The following is a 23,995-nucleotide window of genomic DNA, read 5'->3' on the forward strand; positions in this document are numbered from 1 at the left end:
ACAGATATAATTGATAAGTGTAACCCTGTCTTTCCCTATTTCCTTTCTTTTCTGCCTAGAGGCAACCACAGTCCTGAAATCGATGCTTTTACTTCCCACCTCTGTTCCTATACTTTTACTAAATAGGAATTTTTTTCCAGAATCAATGTATTTATTAATGTTTGTGTTTTAAAAATTTACCTAAATGATATCTTCACACATCTGGAATTTTTAATTTTCTCCAGTTGAAGAATCTCTGTGTTTTAATAAACAGATATCATCTGTTCGTATTTATTGTGATTATTATTGACATGTTTGGGATTATTTTTTGCATCTTACTTGGAATGTTTTACTTACCTACGTTTTTTTTTCAGTGCTTTTTTTCTTCTTTCTTGTTATTTTATAAGCAATCATTTCTGTATTTCCTTTTTGTTTCCACACTGTTTTGGACAATAAACACTATCTTCCTAATGTTGTTACCACTTTAAATTTTAAAATATGCATCATTAGAAAAAGTCTAAGTCTACTCACCTTAATCTCAGTCTCTTGGTATCTAATTAGACATTTAATCCCCTATGCAAATACAAGTGTCACTTTTCCTTTTTTTATAAGAAAAGCAGTTATACTATACACACTGTTCTGTAGCTTACTTTTCTCAAATATATCTAGATTCATTTTTTGTGGGGGGGCTGAGGAGAGGTAATTAGATTGTTTACTTATGTATTTATTTTTTTGATGAAAGTACTGGGGATTGAACCCAGGACCTCATGCATGCTAGGCACACACTCTACCACTGAGCTGTACCTTCCTTCCTCAAATATATCTTGTGAACGTTTTTCTATGTCAGTAATATGGTTCTGCCTCCTTTTTTGCATATATATATATATATATATATATATATTTATTGAAGTATAGTCAATTTACAATGTTGTATCAGTTTCTGGTGTACAGCATAATGCTTCAATCGTACATGAACATACATACATTTATTTTCATATTCTTTTTCATTGTAAGTTACTATAAGATTGAATATGGTTGCCTGTGCTATACAGTATGAACTTGTCTAATTTTTTTTAAATGGCTACATAGAAATGATGATAACTAACATTTTCTGAGTGATTACTTTGTGCCAAGAGTTTGTCTCGTCTATAGTTTACAAGAACCGTATGTAGACAAAGCTCCATTTTGGAGAAGAAGAACTTGAGGTGTGAGTAGTAAGGGAGAGGTATGGTAGGTAAGATAATGGCCCCAGAAAATGTCCTCCTTCAAATCCCCAGAACCTGTATGCTACCTCACATGACAAGAGGGATTTTGCAGATCAGCTAAAGGTTAAGACCCTGAGATGGAGAGATTATTCTGAATCATCTGGGTGGGCCCAGTCTCATCACTTGAGCCCTTAAAAGCGGAACCTTACTTGTCTGGGTTAAAGAGAGATGCAGTGGTAGAAGCAGGGTCAGAGAGACGACAGTGTGTGAAGGAATAAGTACCTTATTCGTGTTTTTGAGACATAGGGGTCTATGAGCTGGGGCCAGCAAGAGGAGCTAAGGGCAGCTCTCAACTAACAGCCAGCAAGGAAACAGAGACCTCAGTCCTACAACCACATGAAACTGAAGCCTGTCAACACCTTCTCTCCTGGACTCTGAAAGAAGGACCCCAGCACTGCCAATACATTGGTTTTGGCCCAGTGAGACTCATACCATATCTCATACTAAACTATAAGATAATAAATTTGGGTTGTTTTGCACCTCTAAAATTGCGATAATTTGTTATGGTGGCTGCAATGAAAAACAATTACAAGCAGCCACAACTAGAAAGTTGTAGAGAAATGGAAGCACAGACTCGGGTGGTCTGACTCCAGGGTGTGTGTACAGCTAAATCATCAAGTATTTAACCAGTCCATTTTGGTTCAATTCACAATATTCCAGACAATGGGACAGTAGATTTCCTCGTATCTGTATCTTCCAGCACTTTAGTTAGAATTTCTACAGGAAAATTTCCTAAAAGTGAAATTATTGGGTCAGAGGATTATCACGTTAAATATTTTTTTATAAATACTGCCAAATTGCCTTGCAAAGTGTTCCCAAGGAAGTTCTTAGACTAGAATTGAACTCACCAGGAAAAGAATGAACAAAAAGTATGGATGGATCTGGTTCCTTGGTGACCATTTAAGGAAAGCAGAGAGCTGAAATGACCACGTTACTGAAAGTGCCTGTCTCCTTCATTTTAACTGGAGGACTCGCAGACATCTGTTCCAGAAGAGGCCCCTGTGGTTCTGTCTCCTCTCTGTGCATTGTGGGCAAATTCATTTTGTGCTTTTACTTCTGGGTCTTGCTTTTTGGCCTTCGAGGCCATAATGTTTGACAAAAATAAATAGTCCTTTGAGTGAGGATCGCTTGTGCTACACGTGCATCCTAGAAGACTCTATTACTTCAACTGAGGCTGGAGTTTCCCACGTGCACAATAGGTACTTTAAGATAATGACAGCATTTCATTAATTTTGAATGATAGGCTTCTCAGCAGAGCCCTGGAACCCAACTTACGGGAGAAATCACTAATCAAAGCAAATTAACACAGCAACCAGCTCAAGCGCATGGGCTCTGTGACTAGCTAGCACTTCATGGGAGTCACTAAAGGGGCCTCATAAGATTTAATGGTCAATTCCTCACATGACTCTACACCAAAACACCCTCTTCACGTTCAGGGATCCCAGGCTCTGAAAGGCAAGGAGTCTTTCTTGCCGGAGACAACTTTTGCTTTCTTTGGGCATCTTAACTCTATTCTTCTATCCAGAAAGTGATCGCCTTCACTCCTGGCTTGCACCAGTGTTTTTGTCATGCTTGTAGATCTGACCGCATCCTTTCCTTTTTTTCCCCCAGGCCCCTTCTGTTGTTCTAGAACTTCTCTTTCTCTTATTCCACTGCCTGGGAGATTTCGGTCTTCTCCTGTGCTGTGATTTTCCATCCTTAGAGTTAGAGAAGCTTTTGACTCAATTGTTCTGCTTGTTTATCTCTCTTTTGCTCAACTGTTAGATCCTGGGGCGCTGTAATAGACATCTTCAAGGCTGTGAAGCAGAACGATGTCTAACTAACAATGTCTGTTTGTTTGGTCACTTATTTATCTAGTTTTACTTCATTTTACCTGGGAAACCAGAATGGAAAATCTGAATTTATGTTAGGGTATGATCACGAATAATAACACTTCCCCTCCTATATGCTGAACACTTAACCATGTGCCCAACCCAATTCGGTTTTTTTAAATGCTTTAACTTAAAGTCGTCAGGGCCATTCTGTGAAGTAGGTGCTACCATTATCCCAGTTCCACTGTTGAGGAAACCGAGGCTTTAAGAAGTTAGACCGCCTGCTCAAGGCTATAGAGTAGTGAATGATAAAGCTGAGATTAAAACACAAGCTTGTTTGACCAGTCTGTACTAGTAATCACCATACCAGAATGTTCTTTGGCATTTCGAAATCATTTGTAAGCAATACTTCCAAGAACATTTTTAACAGACGAAAGTTAAACACAGAGCTGCTGAGTTGTGGTGAAGTAGAAAGTACACTGGGAGAGGAGTCAAACGAGGGAGTCTCAACTGTGTCCTTCAGTAGTTAAGCAAGGCTCCAGGCAAGGTGGTTCACCAGCCCCTCCCTTGGTCTTTTCTCCATCTTTGAGTGCCAATCTTTAAAAAAAAATTAATTTCCTCTTCTTTAATTTTTCCTATACTAAGATAGATGAGATCTGCCGCTCCCATATCATTTATGACAGTTAAGGCTGATATCAAATGAGTCAGTTGGCACAGGGTTACTTGTCCTGAAAAAAAGAAGAAAAAAGCCATGATTAAATGCCACCCCCTCCCCCGGCAGAAAGCAGCCTAAGCATAATGACTCAAGTTCAAAGCCTAGAAAATCTTGGTGGAAACGGTGTGGATATATTCTTCTGTCTCTAATTTTCTCTCTGTATATTCATCTCTAACCATAGAAATGTGGATGAATATGTGGCTCGTCATTTAATCATCATCTCAGATTTGTTCAAGCCGTTGTGTCGCAATAACGCTACCAAACTGTCTTTGTCCAGTCGGAAATGAGACCCAGCCACCGAGAAGACTTGCTGACTTTCTTAAGCAAGTACCTTCATTCTATCACATAGCTTCTTTTTACCTCATGTGTTATGGGCTGAGTTGTGCCCTCCCAAAATCCACATGTTGAAATCCTCACCCCTAATACTTTAGAATGTGACTATATTTGGAGACAGGGCCTTTAAAGAGGTAATCAGGGCAAAATGAGGTCATACTGGGGGGCCCTAATCCAATATCTGGTGCCCCTATAAGAAGAGGAGGTCAGGACACAGAAAAACAGGTGGAAAGATGTCCATGTGAGGACACAAAGAGAAAGTGGCCATTAGCAAGCCAAGGGGAGGGCCGCAGAGGAAAGCAAACCTGCTAACACCTGGACTTTGGGCTTCCAGACTCCAGAACTGTAGGAAAATAAATTTCTGTCACTTAAGCCACCCAATCTTTGGTGTTTTGTTATGACAGGCCAACAAATTAATACACCATGTTTTAAATCCATGGTTGTTTTTAGGTTTCTCTTTTACTTCCCAGAAGATCTTCACCTTCATGTTTAATTTTCTTTCCTCCTTTGTTTGAGCTAGATTTTCTTGCCCTGGTGAGTCATCCTCAGGCATCAAGCTTCATCCAAGTACTGCAGTACAGAGATTTCACAGATGTTAACAGTGTTTGAAGAGTACCCAATGCTAGCGAACCTTGACTGGTACCTTGAATGTAGCTCACATTTCTACACCTATGTAAAGCCTTTCTCTTGTCAATGCCTCACCTATGTGTGTGTCAGTTCTTAAATAGATTATAGATACTAAAATAAAACACTGAACTATATATAATCAGTTCCTCATCCCTCACCAGTACCCCATGAACTTTCGTCCTTTTCTTTACTTCCTATCTTGGTAAAATGGCAGCGGCAGTGCCATTCATCCAGGTTCATGTTCTCACACCAGGAACTTAGGGAGCCATTCTTGATCTTTCTTTTCCCTTCCTCATACATCCGACTCATTCCCCACTTCTTTTCATTCTTCCTTTAAACATCTAATAGGAATAGACTTGTAATATTAAACTACAATATGAAATTTGAATTGTAAATATCAATATGGACTGATGTATTAAAAATATATGTGTCTATCAATCTATTTTACCTCTGTCCACTGAAAGAACATAGAAGAACTATCATCCCGGTAGTAATAAGCACATCCAGAATCCAGATTTTGGTTTCTGTTTATCATTACCTACTAAAAAGAAAAATGATCTTTGGGGAAATAGCTGATTCTAGTTCTTGGGCATGAAAACTACAAGGTGAGTGTACGATACAAGTAGGATCTCTCATGTCAGAAGCCAAGGAAGTGCTCAGGGATTTTGGGGGCTGTGTTAAAAGGATCCAGGAGTTAGTTTGAAAGGGCTCCCACTAGATAAATTTTGGACAATCTGAAGGTGAGTACAATTGATTGTAAAACGTGGAACAAAAAAAATCTATGAGTCATAGTGATACATTAAAAAATGGAGAAAAGGAGGGAAAAAATCATCTGGATCATTAGAGATGACTACTCAATTAATCTTCCCTCTGAAGTTGGTAGTGAAAGGGAGAGAACTAAACGTTTATCTTTTTATGAGAAATTTCCCTAGTTGATGAGGGAAAGCTCATCTTTAGAAAAGAATGACAAAAAAGAAGTGATAATACTTGAAAGTCCCTTTTTTGCAACCTCCAATGAAATAGCTGATTCAGGCAACGATCATCAGTGGTGAAAGATTATTGCAGAACAGGATAGTCACAGGGCAACGAAGGGTCACCACGTGTGTTACTTACTAATTGTGAAGGGTGTGGAAATCTGGTAGTCAGCACTTTGATCATGTGAGTGACCTAAAAGCACTGATAGCATTATGTTCCTCCTGATGTGATGCTGATAAAATTCACAGAATTGATTATGAACTATTCTTGCCAAAAGTGTTCCACCTGAATCGAAGTAAGACTTTAGGCCTAACATCATGTACATGGAAATTACAGGGAATCAAAGAACAATCAAATTACAAGGAAACCTACAGAGGAATCCCAAATGTGAAATACTCTGTAAGACTTTTTTTTTTAGATTCTTCCAAAAATAAGCATCATCAGTGCAGAAAGAGTAGGAAGAACTGCTCTAGATTAAGAGACCAAGAGACATCCCAACCAAATACAACGTATGAACCTTGACTGACTCTTGGCCTGATTAAAAACAGCCAAAAAGCCACGTGGGGGCAATTGGAGAAAATCTGAATGTGAGCTATATATTAAATGACATGTGATATTAAGAAGCTGATATTAATTTTCTTAGATGTGATAATGACATTGTGGTGATACAGAAGAAAGTTCTTATTTTTAGGAGATGCATATTCGGGTATGAATGTTTAAGTGTAAAGTGTCATGATTTCTACAGCTTTCTTTCAAAATACACACATACAGACAGACATACACAAGTATGTCTGTCTGTGTGTGTTTAAAAATAAAGCAAATATGGCAAAAAGGCAATGACTCCTGAATTGATTTTGAATCTAGGTGGAGATTTTATGGCTATTTATTGTACTAGTCTTTCAACTTTTCTAGATGTTTAAATACTTTTATGTTAAACAGTTTGGGAACATTTGTATGTCTCTTCTCCTTTTGTGCCTCTGCTGCCTTGTCCCCATCCCCATCCCCATCCCCACTCTCCTAACGACAACTCTCCAGCATCTCTTGCCTGCACCATGTGCTGGTGCCCTAAGTAGTTTCCATCTTCAGTCCAAATGCCTTCCAATCAGTCTGCCAGGGACAGCTTCCTAAATCAGCTCTGCAGGCTGAAAACATTGTGGGCCACAGTGTATGGCACCTCCATGCTCACTCTTTCATATTGACCTCTGTGCCATTCTTTCTTCTCTCTCCTTGGTCTAGAATACTGTCTTCATCCTTTTCTCATGGAAATCCTGTGAGTCCTTCAAAACCCAGCAAGCAAGGCCACGCATCTTCCCTCACTCCCCTGGCGGAAGCAGAGCTCCCTCTTTAGAAGACTTGGCCATTTGCACGAACCTCCATTCCAGGACGTGTAATGGAATGACATGTGATTGTCTGTCTTCCCCCACTGGGCTCTGAACCCTCATCATGATTAAGAGGCACAGTTTCTTCATCATGGTGAACGGTACACTGTTCGCACTCAATCAGCATCTGGTGACTGAGTTGCAGGCTGTTAAAAGTAATGCTGTAGAAGAATTTAGGACACGGATTCTGTGGCATCCAGTTGGAAATGTACTTAAAAATGTCCATGAATCAGTAAAAGAAAATTTTCTATTGTTATATTCCAAGTAATGCTGTCTTCTGGGATCATTTGTCTATGGTAGGAAGTCAGGTAAACAAGCTTTATTTTAAACAGGAAAAAAAACTCACAACAGGATTCTTTCTGACCTTTTAATCCAAGAAAATGATTAATAAAAGTATTGTTTCAAGGACTGACTTTCTAGGACAATCTTGGCCAAGATCAGGCCAAGGATCTAGGCAGCTTCAGTAACCTTCAGATACTCTAAACCTGCTTGACTCAGTATAAGAACTGAGTGGTGGGAGACTTAGTACATTTTTACATAATTTTGTTTAGTGTTCTGGATTTTCATGATAGATTTATAGAAGAATGAACAGAGGAGATTAAAAGTGTAGATCCCTTATTTTTTGATATCTATTGCCAAGTCATTGCCAAATGTGTATATACACACACATATGTTATGCTTCTGACTTGGTACAATTTATGAAATTATTGGAAAGTATAGAAAAAAGACTAGAAATAAAGTATTAAAGCTTTAAAAATAATTTATCTCTGGTGGTGGTGCTTTGAGTGATTTTTTTCTGTCTTTATTTTCTCTCTCTATTTTTTGAAATGACTATGTATTGCTTTTATGATTTTAAATAAAGTTAAAAATATAGGGGGAAAAAAGGACTGAATGGTGAGGCGTGTGCTGAATTAAGTCTCCTCCTTCCCTTGGGACATCAGTTCCTATCAGTGCCCTACACACCCAGTTCTCTCCTTCTTGTCTCTTTCATGGCTTCCTCCCTTCCTTTTTTCTTTCTTTCTTTCTTTCCCTTTCTTTCTTTCCCTTTCTTCCTTTCTTTCCTTCTTTCTTTCTTTCTTTCTTTTTCTTTCTTTCTTTCTTCCTTTCTTTCTTTCTTTCTTTCTTTCTCTCTTTCTTTCTTTTTTTTCTATTTCTTTCTCTTCCTTTCTTTCTTTCTTTCTTTCTTTCTTTCTTTCTTTCTCTTTCTTCTTCCTTCCTTCCTTCCTTCCTTCCTTCCTTCCTTCCTTTCTATTTCTTTCTTTTTCTTTCTATTTCTTTCTTTTTCTTTTTTTCTTTCTTTCTTTCTTTCTTTCTCTTTCTTCTTTCTTTCTTTCTTTCTTTCTTTCTTCCTTCCTTCCTTCCTTTCTTCCTTCCTTCCTTCCTTCCTTTCTTTCTTTCTTTCTTTCTTTCTTTCTTTCTTTCTTTCTTTCTTTCTTTCTTTCTTTCTTTCTTTCTTTTTTCTTTCTTTCTTTCTCCTTCCTTCCTCCTTCCTTCCTTTCTCTCGTCCTTTCTTCCTTTCTTTCTCTCGTCCTTCCTTTCTTTCAGCATTCCTTCCAAAATCCAGCTCAAAACCTACTTCCTCCAAGGAATCGCTGATAAATGCCACCTGCTTTAATCGATCCTTTATATTGTATTCCCCATTTGTCCATGTTCTTTTATATTAGATATGGCCTGTTCCAGTGTAAGCTGTATATTCAGAGTAATTATGTTATGAAGAATAAGATAATCAGAATCATTTGAGGGCCACTGTCAAAATAATAGCTTTCCAGACCCTTCCCTGAGATTCTGACTCTGGGAACCTGCCGGAGGTTGGGGAATCGGTATTTGTATTCTTAAAAGCAAATTTTTGTCATCAGGCAACTTTGGGAAACACTGGCCTCACCCTTATAAGCTTGGATTTGGGGTCATACTAATGGAGATTTGAGGCTGAGCTCTAGTGGTTGTTAGCTGTGTAACATTGGGCACGTTACCATGTCCACAGACATGGGTTTTTATCTAGGAAATGGGGATAATAATTACTGTCACAGGGTTTTCTGGAGAATTAAATGATTCATGTAGAGCATTAGTACAGTGCCTGGAATATTCTAAGTTGAAAATTATGTTTCTGTTTGCTTGCAATTTTCCTGGTTATGTCACTATGATTCAAGATCTGGGTGATGTTTTTTGTTCTCCTGTAACACTGGTGATTCAAGGCATGGTGTCCTGGAAGATTTTATCCCAGCAACATTGTTGGGGGCCTGCTGACCTCTGCCAATTTTTTATTGCCTCAACAAGGTATCTCTTTTATTTTACCTGTCACCTCTATTAAATTATAAAAAGATCTTCAAGACAGGTGACCCAGGCATGTACTTTGTTACACAGTTGATCCAGTACCCTGTATAGTTGGCTATCAGCAGAGGGCATTATCTAATAGAACATACATTTACTTCACAGAGTTTTAGAACCATCATTTCTTATTTAGGTTACAATTATCTCCTAATGGGTCTTGGAGTTTTGCAATCCTGCTCCCTTGCAATCCAGTCTCTACACAGCAGCCAACATGATCTTTTACAAATATAATCACAGAATGTCATTCCCTTTTTTAAAAATTAATTTTGGGGGGAGGCAATTTGGTTTATTTATTTATCTTAATGGAGGTACTGGGGATTGAACCCAGGACCTTGTGCATCCTAAACACGCATTCTGCCACTGAACTAAACCCTCCCCCTTTGTCATTCCCTCTTGAAATCTTCCAGCATTTCCCACTGTCTATAGAATAAAATCTAAACTCCTTACCCCAGTTTTCTTAAGTCCTTCCTGATCTGGGCTGGTCTGTCTGATCTCATATCCTGTTATTCACTTCCTGGATCATTTCATTCCTGTAACTTCACTGTTCCTCCTGCCTGGATTTTTCTTCCCCTGGGTCTTCATAGCATCATCCCAGATGTCCCCTTCTCAAAGACCTTTCTTCTGCTCCCTGTCCAAAGTTTTCCTCCCATTAGTTTCTGTCCCATTATCCTGCTTTATTTTCTTCTGATCACTTACCCACTGTTGGATATTGGACTTATCAATAACTGGTGTTAGCTTATTTATTGGAAGCTCTATGAGAGCAGGCATCTTGCCTGTCTTGTATTCCTAACACTGGGGACAGAACCTGGCACACTGCATGTGCTTAGTATATATTTGTCAAACTGATGAATGAACTTTACAGATAGACTAAAAAAATTTATAGAATCTAGCAGATTTCAATGTTTCCTTTTAAAGCAGAGGACTCTTATCAAACAAGATGTTTGGTTTTTAAATGATGAATGTGTGTGTTTGTTTAGTTCTTTTCACTCATTTCTTGACCACTAATAGGACTTTATGCTCATAAAAAGTAGTTAGCAAACACTTGGCAATCTACCGAGTCCTTGTCCAACAAAAGCCACCACCAGGGGGAAATCAATCTTCTGACCAGTAGCTGTGGACAGTAAGAAAATCTGGCTGGAGCAGAAGCAGACCTGACCCCAGGGGACAAGGGCAGGCGAGAGGCACTGAGAGTTCTGACAGCACATCTCCTCCAGGGTTTTCCTGCAGCTCTCCAGACAGAGGCAGTAGGAAGCAGCAGGAGGCAGGGCCATCATTTGGAACACCCAGAGGGGAAGCAGCAAGAGGAGGCTCTTTAATGCCTGCCAGAGCTGCAGTGAGAAGCTGCCCGGCCTGGAGCAGCCCTGGGTCAGTGGCTGCAGCACTGCAGAAAGGATGGCAGTGGTGCTGATGGTAACAGTGGTGGTGCCACTGTTTTTGGTGAGAAGGTTCAGAAAGAATTCAGAAACAAGGCACGGAGTCAAGAAAGCAAAGCAAGAATTTATTAAGGTGTAATTGATACCCTTTCAAGGAAAGAGCAGGCAGACCCAAGTGTGTAGCTGCCCCGAGTGTCCTTGGCAAACTAGTTATATGGGTGTAAAAATGAATGGGCAGAATATTCATTGGCAGGAAGGGGTTTGGGGTCGTCTTCCCCGATCTTCACCCCAGCTTCACCTTCCCAGGTGGGGAGGAGGGGTTTTTTGGTCCTTATTTAGTCTGGATCAGGAAGTCGGATGAAGTCGTAATGAGCAAAAGGTTACATTCAGATGAGGGTATCATAAGCAAAAGGTTACATTTGGACGGAGGCCATAATGATCAAAAGGTTACATTTGGATGGTGGGGATTCCTGTCTTGTCCCACCCTTCTGCCTCCAGGACACGTGTCAACCCAGAAAGTTTTTTTTTTTTTAATCTTTCCAGAGGATCCTGTTTTTCTTGGTCTGTCCAAGGACCCCCATTGTTCACAAGATGTGTGGTTTTCTACCATTTGGCCCGTGTCCCCCTGTCTCTGCTCATATCTAGCTATCTGCCTGCTCTAACACCACCAGAGCAACGTGGCAGGAAACTAGGGCCTGGGGAAGCAGGCCCCCGTGAAGTACAAGCCGTGAGGGACTTGGGAAGGAGGCAACGACTGCAGCGACAAGCAAGTGGCAGTGAGGAGAGCATTTAATCCCTCACACTCTCCCAGGTGACAGGAAGGGATTCAGGAACCTGGAACTCCAGCAGATGAGCATGTGTGATCTCCGCTAGAGCTATTAGTTGTGTTGACATTCGGCTTTATTTATCTTTCAATATCATTTTTGAGGATGAAACGTGCTCAGAGATGACAGAGATGTTGGAATTAGCCAACAAGGGCTTTAAAAAAATTGTCCTTATAAAGAATTTTATAAACTGATCTTATAAAAGTGTTTAAAGATTTAAAAGTAAATACGGACTCAAGCAAACAGAGGGAAAGTCTCAGGAGAGAAATGTAAACTGTAAAAGAAAACCGCCTGGAACTGGAAATGAAATATCTTAAATGAAAAAAAATTAATCACTAGATAGGCTTAACAGCAAATTATATTCTACAGAAGAAAAAAATTAGTAAACTTGAAGACAGGGCAATATAAATTATTCAAACAGAAACACATAGAGAAAAAAGGCTGGGAAAAAAAAAAAGAACAGAGCCTCACTGACTTGTGGGGTAGTTTGAGGTGGTTTAACATCGGTGAAACTGGAGTCCCAGAAGGAGAAGAGAGTAACTAGTTAAGGCAGAGAAAAAATATCTGAAGAAAAATGGCTGAAAAAAATCCAAATTTGATGAAAAACATTAACTCATGAATCTAAGAAGCTCAATGAATTCCAAGCAGAATAAAGTTAAAGAAAACCACTGTCAGGTACATTATAGTCACATTTCTGAAAAGCAAGAATCAAAAGAAAAATCTTAACTGCAGGCAGAGGAAAAAGATTCATTCTGCACAGGACCTAGGGAAACAATAATGCTGACTTCTCAATAAGCTAGAAGACATCCTTAAAAATCTTTGAAGTGTTGAAATAAATAACACTTGTTAACCTGAATTAAAAACCTAGTAAAAAGATCCTTCAAAATAGAAGGGTAAAATTAGAGTGAAAAAGGAAGGAAGAAAGGAAGGAAGGAAGAAAAAAAATTGTCAAATAAGCAAAAGCTGAGGGAATTTTTCAGCAATAGACATAAATACTGAAGGAAGTTCTTCAGGCTAAAGGAAGTGATTCAAGATGAAAAAATGAAGAATGCTAGAAATGGTAAATACGTGAGTAAATAGAAATTACTATTTTCCTTGTTTATTATTGAATGGCTATGACTCAATTATAGAGCTGAGTTCTTGGTGGACATTGCAGTTACCTGAGAGTCAGGAAATCTGGGGCCTGGTTTATTTTTATGATCTTAGATAAGTGGCAAGTATTCAATAAATGTTTCCTTTTTATCACTGCCAAACACCACAGAAAGGCTATCTATCCATTAGGTCTCAAATTTAAGATCCATATGAATCACTTGGGATCTTGTTAAATTAAATTACAATGATAAAGTCATTGTGGTATTGGTAAAAGGAGAGACATACAATAATGGAATAAAATAGAAATATACCTTTTTTTCTCTTTTATGTCTAACCTATTATGTCTTTATACTTATGCTTTATATTTAATACATCTCTCTTACAAACTGAATAGGGTTGGTTCTTGTCTTTTTATTCAGTTTTATAACCTCTGCCTTTTAATTGGGGTCTTTAGTCCAATTACATTTAATGTAATTAGTGATGTTAAGTTTATATCCAACGTCTTATTGTTTTCTCCTACTTTTTTTTTTTTTTGTACTGTCTTTTTGTTGTTGTTCCCTTGTTTCTCCTTTGCTTCCTTCTTTTGGACTTGTTGAGGATTTTTAAGTATTCCATTTTATCTCCTCTGTTGCCTGAAAAGCCATACCTCTTAGTTTTAGTGACTGATCTAGGGGTTTTAACATGCACCCTTAATTTAGCAGAGTCTACTACAATTTTATGTTGTATCACTATGTATGTAGTACAAAAACTTACAAATGTATACTTCCTGTTCCCCTATTTGTCCTTTGCCCCATTACTGTCATACATCATACTTCTACACATGTTAAAAGCCCCACAAGTTGTTACTGCTTTTGCTTTAAATTGTCAGTTGTCTTTTAAATAAATTAGATAAAATTGACATTGGAGCAATCCTAGAAAACGTCCTAAGTTTACTCTCTGTTGCTGTACTTTCCAAATGTAGTTTGTGAAGTTCTTTACAGGTTCCACCTGCTGGGCTGGGTGAAGCAGTCCTTCAGTGAAGTCACAGTGCCATCCCAATGGCCACGCCTCAGAATCTCCTCAAAATTTACACCAGAAAAAGGAGAGCTGATGCTCAGAGAAGAAGGCAAATATGGCAAGGGAATGGGAGAAACAAAACCTCTTTAAGTCCATGTTTTAAAATCTTATGAAACTTCACTTTTTATGAAGTATAATTTGAAAAGACACATTTCTTTCTAAAAAGCAAGTTGTAGGACTCTCGGGGGTTAGTTCACCCAGGTCCATGCTGATAATTGTATTTGAATTGCCAGCTATTCGGATTCCAGCTCCAGAAAACAAAATGCAAGTACTAAAGAATGAGTCTTGTCTTTAAATCTCTGGGCAAAGAAAGATCTTTGCTTTCTCTCAAGGACATCTGGTATGGGAATAAGGGGATTCGAAGAAAATATGTCATCTTCTTGTGTGATTTTCTTTTAATAATATTGACCATAAGAGATTACATTTTTGTAATCTTAATTTTTTTTAACATATGAAACTGAGATTGCCTTAAATTTGCAACTGACGTATTTGGACTAAAACTGCATTCAACAACATATTATACACTTCCTAATCATCTAAATGTTTGCAATCACTGTGTATCTCCGTTAAAATATATGCTTATATTATACTTTAAATCTGTATTTCCTTGGGACACTCTCATATTTTGTAAGAATAGAAAGCTTATCTAAGCCTTCTCTATAATAGGAACGGAAACCTTGCTAACATCTGAATCATGCTTAGTGTAGAAAAGAAAATTGAGACCATGTGAGCACACAGTATCCTTTCTTGGCACAGAATGGTAGAGTATTGGTGTAGAAAGAACTGCTTTTAAAAAAAAACTTCAAAGTGTTACTAAGTACCTAGTACTTTTTCTTTGGAAATACTGTGGCTTTCAGGGTCACTGGCTGTGTGTCATATCCCAGTAGAGAGCACGATTCATCAGCTGTGGACATTCTTTGCATTCTTGGTGGTGTTCATGGCTGTTCCTTTACCTCATGGGTTGTATGACACCTTTGACTAAAATAAGCCCTCAGGTTTGTGATTACAGTGCATCGGGTTATTGGGCTGGTGGCTGGCCTTCCAGCTGTCCCCCAGCCCTCAGCTCATGGGAAAGCAGTCGCCGTTGTAAGTGTCACAGTGCTGTTCTGGTAGGTGACATCCCCAAAACTGGTGGTATCCAGAAATCTTCTGGTATAAGAATTATTTTCTTCTGTTTTGAATTAATGAAGCAGAAACACAAGCTGTGAGTGTGTGATATTAGTTTTATAATATTAGTGTTTGTACCGAATGATGGCAGGAGGGCAAACCGGGTTGTATCCCTTATTGGTTATTATTAGTTGGTGAGACTCCTGTGAAGGCTTATGGTATTAGGTGAGATCATGTGAAACTGCTGTTTGTGTAGGCAATTTTATATGGCTCTAGGAAATAAGATGTATTTTAGTTACTTCTCTCTACGTCATTGTGCGTCGGCTCCAAATATTTTCAATTAATACATATATTTTAAAATTAGAACACAAAAGACCAGATTTCTTTGCTCTCATTCTTGCTGTTTTACTCTGGCATCGCTCCCTTGCTCTCAGGGAAATGGAGAGTCTGTCTAAAAACCATCTCCTGACATTTGCCATTCTGTAGCCCCCTGAGAGGTAAACAAATAAAAACATAGATATTACTCACTCGGTTGTGGGTTAAAGTCATTTTTAGATTCTTCTGACAATAATTTAAACTCACAGCTGTTTCTTTATGGGTGTTTATGTATTGTTTTTTATAGAGAAGACAGTTGCATCACAAGAATATATTAGAAGTGTTGAAATCCCACACCCTTCCCCTCCTTCTGTATTTTCTCCATTTGCAGTTTCATCTGTATAGAAAAGCAGCTCTGGCAACTTCTGCTGAGACTTTCAGTACGAAATGCCACCCAAAAAAGCAACATATATTTTGAAGATCAACCTTCTAAAATTATATTTAAGTAAGTTAAATTTTAGATGTCATCCCTTATAGCTAAAAGTAAACACATTTGACTTAATCATGTTAATCAAAAATGCATTTGCATTCAAGGGTTCTTAGATATCAGTACTCTTGGATGGATTTAAATTATATTGACAGAAAACATCCATTTCCTCACATTTTCAAATACCAAGCAGGTTTTAGAACTTGGTCTATACCATCGTTGCTTTTACGGGGGGAAAAAAGTGTGATTCGGCCAAGGCTGATCTTGTTTTTCCTTTATTCTTGAAGCCAGAAGCAATTACTTTTCATTTCAGGATTAAGCGGCTGTAACATTGCCACTCGTCGCCGAGGCTCCTGGTTTCAGCATGTCTCCTTGGTTCCAAGCCAGTCCTGGTGTTCAGGTAGCAGCTGTGGCTGGGAGTGTCTCTTCAGCCCGCATTCCTTGGCTACGAATTTTGCAGCCCTGTTTATCTGATGAAGATCTCCTCGTGGTGAGTTGCCCATGACACTGTCACACAGACGTTAAAATGAATGATATGGAAAGATACTGAATCTTTTTCCTTCTGGAATGCCAACCAATCCTGAATCTGCCCAGTCCCTTCGCTCTGGCTGATCACCACAAAGTCCTGGAGCTAAGATCTGATGAGACCTGTCTGACATAAACCGAATTCTAGCAGGATGCCTAAACACCCTCTCTGTGAGGCCATCACCCAGACCTGGTCAGAGAATTTTCAACAATTACTTTTGCCCAAGCATTAACTCTCACTGCGCGGCACTGATGGTTTACGTCCATTCATACTTTGAATCTAGAAATGCTGTCCCCCACTTCAGCACCCAAAGTCCTCTCCTCCTTCTCTTGACACCCATGACTTTCCTGAGGATAGCTTGGGATGGCTTTAGAGCATGGCTTCCTCACTACTTCTTTAATTTGCCTTCCTAAACCGGACCGTGAACTCCTTGAGAGAGGAGCCCCTGAGAACTGGTGACACTTTATACAGACAGGTAGAAAAAATAATTTGGACAGAAAAACTTTGGTTGCTCTTAGTAATCCAGAAAATTTGCCATAACATGTTCAGAGCACTCTAGATCGTCTGCTGTAATATATGACTGCTCTCCCTTCCCCTGCCTGCCCTCTGCTGGAACTGCTCACGAGCAATACGATGGGCAGAGCCGGACATCGTATGGGGAACGTGGGAAAACAAGAGGCTTGTCCGACTGAAAGGCAAACTGAATAACTGTGATTGAGTCCACAACCTAGATCTCTGAAGCTCCCCACTATGTGCCTTTGCAAAACTCGCAGCCTCATTGCAAGACCGCTTATTGTTTCAACCACGCACAGGGATGTGATGCTGCCTGCTGGCATGAGGTGGCCGCGTGACCTTGTGTGTCCTCCTTCTCCTCCTCTGTGCCTGTTTCATCTCCAGATGGCAGAGAGCTGAGCCAGGCAGTGCCCCCTCCCAAACCCGGATGCCCTCCCTGTTCACCAGCCCCTCGAAGCCTTTACCGCCTTCACATACAACAGGCATTTAAAGGATCTGGCAAGACTGCCGGTTAGGTAATGCAATTCAGGAGGTAAGTATGAGACTCGAGGCTGGTTTCCTGTTACGCAGGGCAGCAGGATGTGACAGCTGTTGACGCAGCCCATTTGCCCTTGGAGGCGAGAAGCAAGAATGTCTGATCACTAGACGACCCCTCCTTCCTGCTGGCCCAGGGGTGGCTAGATGTTATGGAAAAGAGAAGGAAAAAGATGTTTTTTGCTTTTTTTTTATATTGTTGAAAGAGGGCACTTTCTGGGGAGGCAGAATTCATTAGCTGAATGCATTTCAGTATCAATGGTTAATTAATTTAGGCAGCTTTAATGCACTTTTATTATGTAGCCTTTAACAGCTGTTCCGGTAAATGTCCATCCCATAAATACTAGCATGACTCTATATGTATGATACCCTTTTTGGAACGGTGAATCTGAATTATTCTCCAGATATTAATTTGCACACAATGCTCTCTGGGCACTGCATAAATGCTTTCTCATAGTTTGAACATCGTTCAATACAGTTTTGAAGTGGGGAATAAACCGCTCAGGTATGACTCTACATTTTAAGTCAGTGGGTAAGTCATTCTGGTTGCCTCCCAAAACATAATTGTGAAAGTCAGTTTTACCATACTCTGCCTGAATAACTGATTTCCACATTTTGTTCTGTAAATTAAACACTAGACTTTGAATTACTAGAAGAAATAGCACAGTTAGCCAATAAACCTTTCTTATAAAATGACAGCATTTTAATTTATTATATGCATTAGCATTTATTCCTGCCTAAGATTTCATCAATCAATTTTCTATTAAAAAAAGATGTCTGTGGAAACAACAGTGAAGAAGTGCTGAGTTCCAAAAACAATGTTGTGAGCGGCAGCAAGGCCAGCATTCTGGGCACATGTTTAACTGAATTATAGTCAATAACTATGTGGCTCCAAGTATAAATCCACATTTTTTTGAGTATCAAACTTTTGAACTCACTCTCTTGGAATGTCAGAATTTAAAAAAAGAAAATATTTGATTTTCACTATTTAAGAGATGAGCTGTTATTTGTTCAAAATTACAGCAACCTCTGATATTATTTTAAAATATTTATTTTGCCACTTTGACAGATTTCTTCCACACTGCTCTTGGGTTTTAATTTTTTTTTACAGCGGTACATTTCAGTAGTTGGCTTCAGATTAAATGAATATTAGCACTTGGTGGTGATTTCATTAATTAGTTGCTTTGGAAAACTATTTTAAGCTGAAAGTTACTCCAGAATAGAAGCTCTAAGAATCAGTTCCATCAGATATATGTCAATTTAAGATCATTTAACTCATTCAGCAAAACTGTGCTTAGCACATGTCAGGACTGATTGTTCACAGGCAAGGTTGGCATAGCACCTGGAGCCCGCAATACTTCTAGGGACCTGGGCAAATGTTTTAATTTCTTTCCAAATCAATAGAAAAAAATAAAACTTTAGGACAAAGAAAATGTTATTGAATTATGTAATACTAGTATATTCATCTTTATAGCAACATGATAATATGTAATTTTTAATATTTTTTATGGAGGAAGAGGTCCATGAAAGTTAAAGTTCGCAGGACCCATGCAAGTGATAACATAACCTATGCCATATTTCACCTGTGCTAGATTCTAGAGAGAAAAAAATGAGTAAGACACAATTTCTACGCCCAAAGCACTCACAGTCTAATGAATAAAATGGGCATAAAGCGGATAGTTCATAATATGGTTTCCTTGAATCTGTTTGAAATAGTAATTATAGTCTGAAGACATGAGAGTTTTATTACAAAGTGTCATTCAATACATAGACCTGGTCTTTCCTTCTTTTAGTTAAACTTATGCAAAAATAGGGTTTGCATATATTTGAATGGTACATGGACAGTCCGACTATATGTTTACTCCTTTCAAACACTACTGATATTAGCATCCAGATATGTAAGTCAAAATGTTCATATCTTATAAGTACATTTCATCAACAAGACCACAAAGGAAATGCCAGGTTCAAGGTTCTGATGGTTCAAGGGAGAAAATGAAAAATGAGGTTTGGTTCTCCCTCGCAAAACTTGCTTACATATGTCCTTGTGAGTTTTACTGAGGCTTCAGACATGGAACAGAATCTTGGCTGCACTTTCTGTCTTCATAAAATTTCTCATTTGTATGAGATTCAGCACTCATTTTTCCAATTACTGTTTCTAAATGCTGTAATTGGGGTAGTCAGAATGTTCTCTTTAACCTAAATCTTCCTTGCTAATATTTGGTCTTCCTTTCACATTTTTTGTTGTCAGTTGATTTCTTTTTACTATTTTCTATTTTTAAATCAATTTTACCTGCATTATTTTATCATACACATAAGCTTTTTGAATAAGAAGGGCATCACAGGACATTGGAAAGAGTACAGGCTCAGACAAACCTGGGTATGAATCCGAATTCTGTCACTCAAGCTATGTGACCTCGGTCAGTTTGTTTAAACTCGTTGCACCTCAGCTTTCTCATCTATAAAATGGGAATCATTATGCACATGTTACAAAATTGCTGTAGGAAATAGAACAGTATATACTCAGCCTTAGGCCAGTACCTGGAATGCAGTAGATGCTAAACAAGTAGCTGCTGTTGCTGTTGGCCATAGTTTACAAGTTAAGAAATTGAACACAGACATCTTAAATACTGGCCAATGCTGAGGGGCTAGGGCACTCATCTATTACTGGAAAATTGCCGCCTTACATTTGCTTAAGCTTTGTTGAGAGTGAAATTGTAGGTCACAAAAAAAGGTACAGAAAAAGCACTACATCAAAGCAACCAGATAATCAATATGTATTTGCACACCTTGTGAGTGTAAGGTATTCTGTGCCCTGGTTGGGCCACTTTGGTTTGCAGATGACTGAACCCTAACTTGCCCATGCAAAAAGGAGAACTCGTTGGCTGGTATAACCCAACACAGGATGTAGGGAGCTGGTCCTGGGGATGTGCAGGACCTGTGGCAGGAGCATTTTCAGGGCTCACACTATTTCTAACTAGTGTGTCTGGTGCTCTTTGCAGATGGCTTTCTCCACGCCATGGGGAACATGGCTCTGAGCAACCTTGGTCTCTTCATCTCATCCAAACAGCTCTTCAACCAGCAAAGATGAAGAGTTCTTCCTCTCTGACTCCAGCCTGAAAACAATCCCAAGCATGAGTTGCATTGGACCAACTTAGGTCACATATTCTCCCCCAAACCAATCACAGCCAGGAAGATGGGGTAATATGATTGGTCCAATTGAGAGCACACATCCATGCTTTTCATTAGAATTTTTTCCCATTAAAGAGATGCATTGGGCACACAAAGATAGTAACCTTTATCCTCTATGAGAGGTAATAGAATAATTAATGTGTTTTTGTTAAAGTTGGTTTAAAAAGCCAAAACACTAGAACCTCAGGATAGCTGGCTAAGATTCCACAAAGTCTGATTGGACATGTCATGTGGACTTTTCAGCCAAGAAATGAAAACTATTATACTTTTGTCTCCCAGTGTGTTAGCTCACAGAGTACCAACTTAAATTTATTTCTTAGTATGCAGACATTTTAATAGAGAAAGTTACAAACACTTGGGTACTATCTTAGAAAAAGTAGACCCTCTAAAGAGGGTGACTGAGGGCTGCACCACAGATGAACATCACTGTTGTTTGAAAACCTTCAGGGTGCTTTGTCCTGTGGGAATACATTATTCTAACACTTTGCTTAACATTTTTGCTTCCTGTAGAGTGGGCTGAGGATGGGACCTCAAAACAGACATAAATTGAATTCAATAGTGGATGAACGTCTCCTGAAGTCTTTGCCAGGGTTATTGCAGACATTGAGCTGTTTGCTCTTGGCCCCAGTGCTTCAGTGTCCACTCACTATTACATTAGTGGGAGGACTGTTGTATTGTATTAGAGATCTGGAGAGCTTGTGACGCGTAAAGAGTCAGTGTTTTGACTTTTTATGCCAGCATCATCACTTCTGCACTTGTATCACATTTCTCCTATCAGTTAGGCTCTCAATTCAAGGTTACCTTGATTACTTTCAGATCTTCAATCATGAATCTTTCTAAACTATTTTTACCTCCAAATGCTCTTGTCTTTTCACTGACTCACTTTTTCTTCTTTCTGTCTGAAAACCAGAGATATCCCTAACCTTTTCCAGCACTAAATTCTTCCCTCTTTCACCTCTTTAGAAAACTAACTCCATCCATTACTTCATCTTCTATTTGTAGCTCCAGTTATTGCTCTCTGATGCATGTCTCCTCACTTACCTACCTACAATACTATCTCCTTGAGATACCATCAAAAGGGATAATATATGAGGAAGCACACGGTTGCTCTAAAGTGGAATATAGCCATGATGGAATATCATTGCTTTCCGATCTTTCTCCTTCACTCCACAATTTTCTAAAAAAAAGTCAATATAAATATTTCTTGATTTTGCTTTCTTGCTACTCAACTCATTACTTAATATCTTAAAATCTGACTTCATTCTCCTAACTCAATGATCTGGGGTCCATATCGTTGCTTGTCTTTCTTCTAGCTTGTGACGCAGTCGACCATGCTTTCCTCTTTTGGTTTCTATAACCTCACTCACTACTTTGGTTCACCTTCTCTCTCTCTGACCACTCATATTTTAATGATCATCTTAAATGATGATCACTAAGTGATGGTCCCCATCATTCTGTCCTTGCTCTGTCTCCTCCTGCCCCCCTCTCTCTCATTCTCATAAATACTTCTTGAAAGAATTCCCAGATCTCTCTCTTCACATCAACTTCTTTGTTAAATGCCTGCTGAAAACTTTAACCTACATATATCAATCAGTAGCACCCAGACACAATGTGTGCTCAAATCAACTCTTATCCCATCTGAAATATCTTCTGCCCCATCTCAGCCAACATCTCTATCCAGTCACTTAGGCTTGAGGCCTTGGTTCCATCTTGATTCCCCTCCCTCCCCTAGACCTGACTCCAATTTAAGCCATATTTTAAGGATACATTTTCCTATTCACCTGCCTTCACTGTGTCTCTCCTCTCTGCCTTCTCCTCCTTCAGGCAGTATGGTTCCAGCTGCTGGAGCAGCACACAGTCTATTATTTTGCTTTCAGTGAGGTTGTCCAGAAGTATTTTGTGGCTCTACTTTTTCCTTTCTTCCTCATCTTTTTCTGTTTCTGAGGTGACTAACCCTTTGAACTTTAACCACAGAGATCACTAAATCTTCTACACAAGCACTCTTCTTATAACCCCAGTGGACACTGATGTGTTGAGAATGGCCTGCATAATATGTCTAATAAGTAACGGGTGTAAGCTGACTATTGTTTGTCAGCAGTGACATGACAGAAATACATTTCACAGCCATGTGTCTTACCAACATAATTTGCATCTTCAAATAAGTCAGTATCTTCATATAGGACAACATTTCAAAGATACTTGATTTAGAAAGCTGAGGTTTTGAGGCTCTAACGATGAGCTAATGAATGCACTTTAAACATACTGCTTGAGTTTTGATGCTTTTCTAGCAATCATCGAATATAATTCCAGTTTATGCGGACCCTCATCAGAAACATCACCTTCCAACCTCTAACTTTATTTCTGCTGGTCCTATTAACAAAGAATGATTAAAGACAACTTCAGTCTTCCCAGTTTCACCCTTAAAGACATGGGATGTAACAGCAGTGCACTGAGTAGCTGTGAAAAAGAAGAGGGAAGCCCCTTGCATGTTACGTGGACTGATCTCTGTGTGGACTGAATTGTTTGTGTCTCCCCAGAGTCCATATGTTGAAACCCTAACCCCCACCCTCGCTGCCGTGTGGTTGGGAAGCAGAGTCTTTGGGAGGTAATTAGGGTTATCTGAGATCATGCAGGTGGGGCCCTCACAGTGAGATTATTACCCTTATAAGAGGAGAAACTGGAGAGCTTGCTGCCTCTCTCCGCCACGTGAGGACGCAATGAGAAGACGGCTGTCTGCAAGTCAGGAAAAGAGCCCTTCCCAGAACCTGATCGTCCTGGAGCCCTGATGCAGGATTTCCAGTATCCAGAAATGTGAGAAAATAAATTTCTGTTATTTAAGCCACTCAGTGTAAGGATTTTGTTATGAGAGCCTGAGCTGACTAATACAATTTCCAAGATTTATTTTTAAAGGAGGGGTGGTAAGAGAATGCCAAAACCGTGCACTATTGAAGTTTAAAAAAAAAAAAGAAGAGAAAATAATCTATATGAGTAGATAAGTCCTTTGAAGTAAAGGAAAAACTAATAATGTTGGTTACTTGTTTTGGGGAGATAGGAACTTGGCAGATAGAAGACCAGGCTGGAAAGGGGACATCGCTAAACATCTTTTTATACTTTTGATGCTTGAACTATGTGAATGTGCTATTACTTCAAGAAACTAAATTAGTAAAATTTATTTTTAAAATGATAACAAAAACATTTTATTTGGAAAAACAAGATTATATTGAAATAAGAAAAATACTGGTTATGTAGAAAGAAGATTGCTGGTTAGCAGAATAATTATAGCAGAAGGTGACATTTGATGCAGGCACAATTTGAAGAAGATGAAGGAATATGAACTATTAATTGTATTAAACTGCTTTCTCAGTCAGTTCCTTAATAATCCCCATGGCAATGTAGACAGTTCTTATTGTCTACTGCCCCTTTCTTGGATCTGCATTGGTTACTGCCAGCAGAGCTGGAAGTGCCCCATGTGACATGCATTTGATTGAAGGATGATGGCCCCAGATTCTCAAGCACTCTCTCATCGATGCCCGGATGGTCTCTGAGCGTAGTACCTCTCCTTCAGCT

The 23,995-nt window shown here is 39.1% G+C and overlaps 1 protein-coding gene and 1 long non-coding RNA gene across 2 annotated transcripts in view; both read left to right on the plus strand.

Annotated features, from left to right (window-relative positions):
* LOC140700848 (uncharacterized) overlaps positions 1–7,831 on the plus strand; it is a 53,698-nt gene extending 45,867 nt beyond the window's left edge. Inside the window, exon 5 of the mRNA XM_072975739.1 lies at positions 6,942–7,831. Within this exon, the coding sequence (XP_072831840.1) occupies positions 6,942–7,139 (198 nt within the window). The 3' untranslated portion in view covers positions 7,140–7,831. The remainder of the gene's footprint in view (positions 1–6,941) is intronic.
* A 6,009-nt stretch (positions 7,832–13,840) lies between these two features.
* LOC116281224 (uncharacterized) lies at positions 13,841–23,270 on the plus strand. The gene is made up of 5 exons (XR_012078983.1): positions 13,841–14,021; positions 15,571–15,684; positions 15,980–16,156; positions 17,090–17,237; positions 20,239–23,270. It is a non-coding gene; the product is annotated as an uncharacterized lncRNA (long non-coding RNA).
* Positions 23,271–23,995: the final 725 nt, after the last annotated feature.

The sequence above is a fragment of the Vicugna pacos genome, chromosome 13 (assembly GCF_048564905.1).
Source record: "Vicugna pacos chromosome 13, VicPac4, whole genome shotgun sequence".
Taxonomy (NCBI): domain Eukaryota; kingdom Metazoa; phylum Chordata; class Mammalia; order Artiodactyla; family Camelidae; genus Vicugna; species Vicugna pacos.